At 40.4% G+C, this 9,654-nt stretch overlaps 1 protein-coding gene across 1 annotated transcript; it reads left to right on the plus strand.

The window, feature by feature from the left end:
* The first annotated feature begins 355 nt into the window (after positions 1 to 355).
* Positions 356 to 3,428, plus strand: LOC114709718 (procathepsin L-like). The gene is made up of 7 exons (XM_028893692.1): positions 356 to 481; positions 759 to 881; positions 978 to 1,124; positions 1,306 to 1,530; positions 2,047 to 2,209; positions 2,809 to 2,917; positions 3,329 to 3,428. The coding sequence occupies exons 1-7, from the start codon at positions 356 to 358 to the stop codon at positions 3,426 to 3,428; spliced, it is 993 nt and encodes a 330-aa protein (XP_028749525.1).
* The last annotated feature ends 6,226 nt before the right edge of the window (positions 3,429 to 9,654 follow it).

A 9,654-nucleotide genomic window follows, 5' to 3' on the forward strand; every position in this document is an offset into this window, starting at 1 on the left:
GTATCAATGAAATAAAATGTAGGCCAACTATGTCTTAAGGAGTTAGTTGTTGCTTTAACCTTCTGAACCTTGGGTGCCTGCAGGCCCTGTGGTGAGCTAAACGCACAGTGCACACACACTCAAAGTCCTGGGGCCCTGGACAGCTGCTCTTCATTTTGTTGGACTCATGGAATTTTTTTGTTCATGTATGATTTAAGCCAGCCTCATTGTTAGCTGTGTTGACAATCATTGGAAGATAGATAAAATAGTTTTATTCTACCACAGTGGCCTTAATATCTTATGTAGAAATAAGAGTTTATTGAAGAATTTCTGTGATCATAATCTCATTTCTTCACCCTCTCTAGGTTCTGAAAACATGATTCCAATTTTCTTCCTGGCCACTCTTTGTTTGGGGCTGGTCTCAGCTGCTCCAACACATGATCCCAGTTTGGATGCTGAATGGCATGAGTGGAAGACAAGACATGGGAAAACATACAGCATGGTTGGTACCATGAGAACTACCCAGAGCAATACAGAGACAATGGTCTTTGCTGTGGCAAGTTTATAGAGAGTTTATATAGGGAAAGCCAGTTCCTCTCTGGCATGAGCATATGGCATGCTTTGTGAGCACTGATAGCAAACCAAACTATTGGCATGGGGTCTGGATTATGGCTTCCAGAGATGTGCAGCCTCCTTTGGTACTCACCATCTGTAGAAGCAGTTCCACTGAGGGAACTAGGGTTAGGATTGAAGTAGAATACACACTGTATTTATTCCAGAATGAAGAAGGACAGAAGAGAGCAGTGTGGGAGAACAATAGGAAAATGATTGAGCTGCACAATGAGGACTATGCTAAGGGGAAGCATGGTTTCAGTTTGGAGATGAATGCCTTTGGTGACTTGGTGAGTATGACATGAATTACAGAACATGATTTCATCTCTTCAGTTCTTTGTACATCATCTCTCCCTTTGCAATGATTTGTTTACTTTTTCTTGAAGACCAATATAGAATTCAAGGAACTGATGACTGGATTTCAAGGCCAGGAGACCAAGGAGATGAAGGTATTCCAGGAGCCTCTGCTGGGTGATGTCCCCAAGTCTGTGGATTGGAGAAAGCATGGCTATGTGACTCCTGTGAAAGAACAGGTAGGACATGTCACATTCTCAGTTATCTCCACAGCCAAGTCAAGAAAGAAATGCCATCCCTGCCTTGCTGACTGTGGCGCACCATGCAGTTCACTACCACTTGTGAAATCATTGTGTCATGTGAATTGCTGTCAACATCTGTATTAATCTTGTAGGTGACAGCTTTTTCTTTCTTTTCTAGGGTAGTTGTGGAGCTTGTTGGGCATTTAGTGCTGTTGGTTCCCTAGAGGGACAAATGTTCCGGAAAACAGGCAAACTGATTCCTCTGAGTGAACAGAATCTAATAGACTGCTCCTGGTCATACGGCAACATTGGCTGTGATGGTGGCTTGATGGAGCCTGCCTTCCAGTATGTGAAGGAAAACAGAGGCCTGGACACCAGAGTGTTCTATCCCTATGAAGCGCGGGTAAATACAAATCCTAAGGTGTTGTCTTTCTTGATCAGGTTAAGAAAGCAGAATAATTGCAGATTTAATTTACTGTCCTCAGAATTTGTTTCCATCGTAGAACCCATCCTATTAAATCCTAATTGCTGTGGTTAAAGTGTCAGCCTTTGCACTCTGGTCGGATTCCATATTTCCATGTAGCTTCCCCTGCTTCTGTTCACATGGCGTACATGCAAACCATTCCACAAATAGTACAGATTTCTCCACTATGAAAAGTTATTATCTATAGGAATATGCATGGCATGCCATGGAAGACTCATGGGCTAATTTATACCAGCCACTGAAATCTACCAACTTCTCAGGTCCTGTGACGTTTTTATAAGCATATACACTTGGAGATACTCAGCAGCAAATTCTGGGTCACCTGTGTGGATGACAACTCAGCTGAGTGTAGTTCTGACTCATGTTCTCAAGGAGGTGGTTAGCAATAACCATGGCTTTTTTTTTTTTTTTTTTTTTTACATTTTTCTTTCAAAGAATGGACCCTGCAGATATGATCCTAAGTATTCTGCGGCTAATGCCACAGGCTTTGTGAAAATCCCAGTTAGTGAGGATGTCCTTATGAGGGCTGTGGCCACTGTGGGACCCATCTCTGTTGGAATTGATTCTCATCACCATTCCTTCAGGTTCTATAAGGGCGGTAAGTGTGCTTCCTTCCAGTAATCAGGGGAATGTGCTTCCACCAAAGCCAGTGAATTTGATGACTTTTTGGTATATAAAATTTGGTGTAAATATTTTGAGTTATAGATGTTACATTCAACAAGAGAAATATTTATGTATTGTTTCTATTTTACACTAATTAAACACAATCCCATGAACATGTATCATGTTTTTTTTAAATTAGCAAAATTGTGTTTTATGGGGCTTAATTTTATTGAATTTACTGCAGTTACTGAATCTTTATGATTTTAAATAGATAGTCCATTTATGTAGTTCAGTCTCAGGAGTGCCTCTTGATTCCTGTATTTTGTATTTCATGTAGTTTCCTTGGACTGACATATTTTGTAAGCAGGTTGAGGTTTTCACAACCATTCAAGCCAGTGTTTTCCCTAAGGATTTATGCTAACCTTTATTTCTGTTATGCTACATAAGAGCTTGTGTCCCAAGCCTTGCTAACTCAGAATCACTCCTGTCTGTATGCCATTGCACTGAAATTAGAAATGTTTCCATTATTGTGGGAGACAGCAGTCACTGTGGGGTCACTGGAGCCTCTCAATCAGCTTTGATTTTACCTGCCAGGCATGTATTATGAGGCAAACTGTAGCAGCAATAATCTGGATCATGCTGTCCTGGTGGTCGGCTATGGTGAAGAATCAGATGGCAAGAAATACTGGCTGGTCAAGAACAGGTATAAATAGCCAAAAACATCTACATTTGAAACACTAAAGGAAAGCACTGTGCGCAGGCAGTATTTGGGTACAAGTTTCAGCAATTTACCCCATATATTTTGGATACAGAAGTTCCAGGTTGTGCTTATGATGATAAGACGTCATGGTTTGGGAGTGTTCAGATGGAATTTGAACCACTGTATTTCTAGTTCTGAGCCAAATGTGGGTGGGGAGATGCCTTGTCCTATTTCTGCTGTGATTCACAGTCCTGTTTGATGCAACAGTTGGTATTCAAGAGTTGACCCTTTGCCTTCTGGTCCTGTCTATTAAGTGTGTATGGCTTCTGTCTCTGTGTTTCAATCAGGAGTTAATGTAATGATGCTTCTGCACTGTGTTCTTTCTACCTAATGGTGTATATGCTCTTCTTCCAGCTGGGGTGAATATTGGGGCATGAAGGGATACATAAAGATGGCCCGAGACCGGAACAACAACTGTGGAATTGCTTCCTATGCCATCTACCCCACTGTATGAGCTGCTGGAGAACAAGGAAGAGGTGGGGATGGCATGGACAGAGGAGGGCTTCCCCCTTCACGGACCAGCCTCGGCTGGGGGGGATGACACCTGAGTCTCTGAGGATCACCATTTAATGTGACTACTGGGGCATTTTACTCCAGTTAAATGTGACTGCCACTCTGCTGCTGTAAGCAGCTTTGTATTTATGAGTTCTGAATTTTCATTTTTTATAAGATGTACACAATCTTTATAAAACCTATGTTTACAAGGCTGATGGGTCTTTGTTGTGATGGCTTCTCTAATCAACATGCAATTCAGTGTGAAGACACAGAGAAGGCGATGATGATGTTTAGGGGAAGAATGGATGGCTCTTTTATTCATGAGGTCAATATTCCAGCCCTCATCAGAGTTCTTTCCAGACTTATGTACTCACCATCAACCATGGTGCAATGAATAATAAAAAATCTAAATGAAAATTCTTGACATTTCAATTTTTTTAATCCACACAAATTTTCAAAGTTTAAATTATTCACATTTTGTGCAGTAAGATGGCACTGTGGACTGAGCCTTAACACCCATTTCGGACACATCTGAACAAAGTTATCACTTTCCTTCAATCAGTGATTTTGTCTACACTTTTTATTGTTTGAAAATTTTTACCATATATATTTCTTTGAATTTCTTTGAATAGGGAAAAATGTTGGGTCTAAAGGAAGGACAGTACAATTTCAGAGAGTTATTTATCTCCTACCTCAGAGGGAAAATGAATGTTAAACAAGATACACAATGTTTTACAGACAGAGCACAAAAGTTTCTTTCTGTACATATAATCCCTGCCCTGTGAAAGCATTGAACTAGATGGCTTTGTTTATTATTTGTTTTATTTTACAGGAATTTTTCACTAGAACACTTCAAATAAAATAATACTAAGTAACAAAAAATAATGTAATATTAAAAGCTAGCAGTTGCACTCAGGAGGCAGAGCCAGGCCGATCTCTGTGAGTTCGAGGCCAGCCTGGTCTACAAAGTGAGTTCCAGGAAAGGCACAAAGCTACACAGAGAAACCCTGTCTCGAAAAACCAAAAAAAAAAAAAGCTAGCAGTTCTAATCCAGCCCCACTTCCTCCCACTGCCAACGTCACTGTTAATAGTTTGCCCGCATGTTTTCCTTTATTTTCTTTTTTTAGTTTTCTTTTTCAAGACAGGGTTTCTCTGTTTAATAGCTCTGGATGTAGACCAGGCTGCCCTAGAACTCATAGAGATCCACCTGCCTCTGCCTCCTGAGTGCTGGGGTTAAAGGTGTGCACCACCACCGCCCAGTCTTCTTTGTTTTCTTTATGAATAAACACACAACCATTTACCAGCTTCATAGATAAAGCCTTTAAATTGTATTTGCCCTTTAATGATATTGTGTGATGCATGTTGTTCTAGGATTTCGCTTTTGTTCTCAGGGGTGAATGCTGAACCCCTTCCATGTCTCTAAACATATAACCGTATTTAAGGTTCTCTGCTAAATATTTAACATTACTTTTTAAAATCATTAAGTATGTGAGATACATAATACTGATGCTTGTGGGTTCACTTCTGAAAGACAACAGTGAGTTTCCAGGTAGAACAGTATGCTTACTCAAAAAGCATTTGCCATTCTTCAGTTATTGTCCACACCAAGCAACCCATACCAGTCTCAGGAGCAAACAAAAGGTCTTACTTCTCCAATCTCACCAATCCTAACTCAATCCTTAACAGTTTGGCCACAGCGAGTGGCTGGAAACAAGATGTTCCCTGACTTTCCTCTATGATCATGCCCTGTGCTTTATCCCCTACTGCTCCTGGTAGTGCTAGGGCAGGACATTGAGGAGGAGCTACACAGGAGTGGGGGCCCTCATAGAAGAGGAGGAGGCTCAATGAGACATCTCTGTCCTCAGCAATACATCTCAGAAGGCTGAGAACAAGATGCTTAGGAGGGCCCTACTTGAAGAGCAGGCAGGTGTTAAAGCGACCTCTAGAGAGCATAGAGGACTTTGGTACCCACAGCGCAGTGGTTCTCAACCTTTGGGTTGCATTCCCCTTTGGGGTCACGTATCAGATATCCTGCATATCAGATATTTACATTATGATTCATAACCGTAACAAAATTATGGTTATAAGGTAGTAACAGAATAATTTTATGGTTGGGGGTCACCACAACATAAGAAACTGTTGAAAGGGTTGCAGCATTAGGAAGGTTGAGAACACTGTGTTAAAGCACCCCACCCCAACTAACCCTAAAATAGAGGAGAAAGAGTAACAGGGAATCCACCAGAGAGAGGAGTGTCAGGATTCGCTTGTGTCTTCAGTGTCCCTGTTCTGAGTACAATGCCATTTTGAAGGTCAGAACAGCCAAATGTCATGTCCCACACAGAAAACACAAAGCTACATCTAAATGCAGCTCCTCCGTGACTGATTTTAGACTGTCCACTCTAGACACAAATATGGGTACAGTATCTTTGACATGTGAATCTATCAATCCATTCCTTTGTTTTTAGCCTCTGGCTCCAGCTTCTGCTCTAGATTTCTATTTGATTGCCAGTTGCTGAGATTTTGGTGGTGTCTGAAGCAAAGGAAACAGCTGTGTCTGTCACAGTCAGGGTTATGGGGGACTAGGCTCAGAGAATCCTTTGGGGGATCTGGAGACCGTGGCTGAGCAAACACAAGCAGAACACTGTGCTATCTGAGTGTGAAATGTTATCTTCATGGTGAAGCGACGTACATAAGCCCTGGACTTCAGCCTTGTCAGCCACAGGATCTGTCTGTGTCCTGGGGTCGTTTAAAACATCTTTATCTTTATCAGTACACATTAGTGTCTGCAGATCATCTAACACAGGGTAAATGCTCACCTTCGTGCCTGACAGCGTACACAGATGGCAATGAAAGCAGCTGATAAACTGCTGGGGCTGTGCACACAAACATGAGACGCAGACATGCACACCTGCAGGTCCAAGCCTACTACCTGGGTTGCACAGGCAGAATAAAGTCCCTGGCACTCACCATGGAGCTGTGCAATGTCTAGTCATATTGAAAAGAGGGTGGAGCAGATGGTCTTCCCACATGAGAGATGCTGAAAAGGCTCCCAGTCTCCTTGAAGACCCCTTGAATCAGACTCTAAAGGTTTAGAGGGGACTTTGTGGACCACATAGTTGAATTCTTCTGAGTTTGTTATAATGTCCCTGACCTAAAGAGTTGCAGAATTTGTGGGTGAAAAAGGTCCACAGATAAAGAGACAAACTTGTCTCTTCATCTTAGCCATTCTGACTAGAGTCAAGTGAAATTTCAAAGTTTTAATTTGATCTGCAGTTATCTAAAACACAAACTTCTACCACACTTGTGATCAACTTCTTTCTTCCGTAAGTTCTGGTCACCATGACTCACTGTGTAATGAACTGTGCTCTAGAACTGTGATTTAAAATGAACCCTTCATTTCTCATGGTGCTTTTATCAGAATGTTTTATCAAAACAACAGAAAAATGACAGATGATACTTGAGTTTGAAAATCCTTATTGCTGAAGAGATGGCTCAGAGGTTAAGAGCACTGACTGCTCTTCCAGAGGTCCTGAGTTCAATTCCCAGCACCCACATGGTGGCTCACAACCATCGGTAATGAGATCTGGCACCCTCTTCTGTGTACATAATAAATAAATAAATCTTTTAAAAAAATCCTTATTGACAATTTTCAATATTACCTTTTTTTAAAGATTCTTTGCAGATACCAAGTATGTTTATTTTCCTTATACCATACTTGTATATGTAGAACCTATATAATTTTCAGTGAAATTCCATGTGAAAGTAAAAACAATATATTAATTTTATTTTGTTTTGTTTCCTAATGTGAAAAATTGTATCAACTGATAAATGATCTACTGTGCTTTTTCATTTCTGTTAGCATGATAAAACAAGTAACCAAAAACAACTTGGGAAGGAAAGGGTTTATTTTAGCTTATAGTCCAACATGAAGGGAAGCTGGGGTAGGAACTCAAGGGAGGAGCCTGTAGGCATGAGTTGAAGCAGAAACCATGAAGGAACTCTTCTCACTGGCTTTCCCCCATGGCTTTCTCAGACTCTATTCTTATACAACTCATGACCACCTGCCTGGGGGTGGCATCACCTTCAGTAGGCTGGATCCTACCACATCAATCATTAATTAAGAAAATGTCTCATGGACTTGCCTATAGGCTAGTATGATGGAGGTATTGTCATAACTGAGGTTCTCTCTTCCTAGATGACCCTAACTTATGTCAAACTGACAAAAAAGCTAGTCAGCATACTTAAACTGTTTGCATGATATTTACTATAATTTAAGTGAAATATATTATCTCCACTGAGAAGTATATATATACATGTATTCTCTCCAGTAAGTCTCTTAGAGTCCATCTCATCTGTTTTAGATGGAACTGATATTTATTTCAACTTTTAATTAATAAAAGCTTATTTTATTTGTTGGCATATTTTTTTTAAAGAGATCCATAGGTTAAAAGTTTCACAATGGAATTCTAAGGTGGAAGGCAACACTTTAGTTACTGCCCAGACTGCTGCACCAGGTATAAAAATTCTATAATCAATAGAATTTTGTTTCTAACAAAGAAACTGAAAGGTGTGGAGAAGGGAAAGAAAAGGAAAAAAGATAATTCTGAGGAAAAAACATGTGAAACTATGAAACATGGTTCTTCAATTGTCCTGTTATTGGTTCTTTGTAAGAGGGAATTTAGGTGTTGATCAGAACCAATACCATTTTCTTCCTTATTTCATTGCCTCCTTTTTTATATCCTTTTAAAATTCCTTCTAGCAATAGAAACAGAGCAGAAACAAATAAACAACAAAATACCTCTTAAAAAGATACTAAAATTAGCACAAAGCTACACAGAGAAACGCTGTCTTAAAAAAAAAAAAGATACTAAAATTAGGGTTAAAAAATCAGATTTGGTCTAGAGGATGAGTTAATTTAAATTGTAAGGAAGTAGATATTCCATTTATTGCAAATGTGAGCACATATTGGAAGAATGCATTCAGTAGGGGATTCCTTTTCTATTAGAGTAATCTTTGGAAACATCCACAAAGACACGTATGCAAATATATTTCTTACAATATTATTTAAATAAAAACCAAAAATGGTATGTCCACCAGTAAAAGAAGACATGGATTTTAAAATAATATTTATTACATTTATTTTACTTATTGGGAGGCCCTCATGTCATGTGGGCATATGGATATCAGAGGACAAATCGTGGGAGTTGGTTCTGTTCTTCCACCATCTAGGTTCCTGAGATTAAAGTCAGCTCATCAGGCATTGTGGCAATCACCTTTACCCACTGGGCAATGTTATTGGCCCATTCTACCATGAACTGATATGTGGTCGGTCAATGGAGTGGCACATGTACACTAAAAAAGAAAGGCATGGATATATAGTAGCTGGGGTAAAACAGAAGAGTCTGGATAACTTGGAGCCACTTAAGAGCCTAGATATAAGCTGGGCAGTGGTGGTGCATGCCTTTAATCTCAGCACTCAGGAGGTAGAGGCAGGTGGATCTTTGGGAGTTTGAGGCCAACCTGATTTACAGAGCAAGTTCCAGGACAGCTAGGGCTACACAAAGAAACCTTGCCTCCAAAAACCAAAATAGAAAACAAAAAGAAAAGAGAACCTAGATATACTCTACAAACATGCAATTGTAGATCTTAGGAAACACTCCGAAATCTGATGGTATCTAAGTAGACTTAAAGGCTGCAGGCTTCCAACATCTGTGCCACCCCTACCGTCATCTGTGCTCTTTCATAAGCGTGCCTGCCCTTATTTCCAACGTTGCCACCAGAACTCTATGTCAGAATCCTACAGCTCAACTGTAATTATAAAACTCTGTAGTAGGTAGCCATTTCAACCTTGATCTGGAAGTTCCAACCCCCACTGAGGCTTTGGTAACTGTCACGCCTACAGGGTGGGGCCAAGAGAGGATCCTGAAGACCTGAGATCCGGATGCACCAGCTCTCTTGGTGTCCGGACCCTGGACGATGGAGGTAGACCGAGCAGAGTTCTCCAGAGAACACTGCCAGACTGCGCTACATCTTTCCCAGACTCTGCAACCTACCTATCCCTTCATTTGTAAGTTATGCCACTAAATAAACCTCCCTTTTAACTACGTGGAATGACCTTAATAATTTCACCAATAAAACTTCTCGAAAACAAAGACAAGTTCAAGGTTGAGCTATGGTAGGGCCAA

This window comes from Peromyscus leucopus, chromosome 5 (assembly GCF_004664715.2).
Source record: "Peromyscus leucopus breed LL Stock chromosome 5, UCI_PerLeu_2.1, whole genome shotgun sequence".
NCBI classification, from domain to species: domain Eukaryota; kingdom Metazoa; phylum Chordata; class Mammalia; order Rodentia; family Cricetidae; genus Peromyscus; species Peromyscus leucopus.

Coding starts and splice junctions, on each gene's coding strand:
- LOC114709718 (XM_028893692.1), top strand. CDS start 356: ATGATTCCAATTTTCTTCCTGGCCACTCTTTGTTTGGGGCTGGTCTCA. Junction 882..977: donor TGAATGCCTTTGGTGACTTG/GTGAGTATGACA, acceptor TTTTTCTTGAAG/ACCAATATAGAATTCAAGGA. Junction 1,125..1,305: donor TGACTCCTGTGAAAGAACAG/GTAGGACATGTC, acceptor TTTCTTTTCTAG/GGTAGTTGTGGAGCTTGTTG.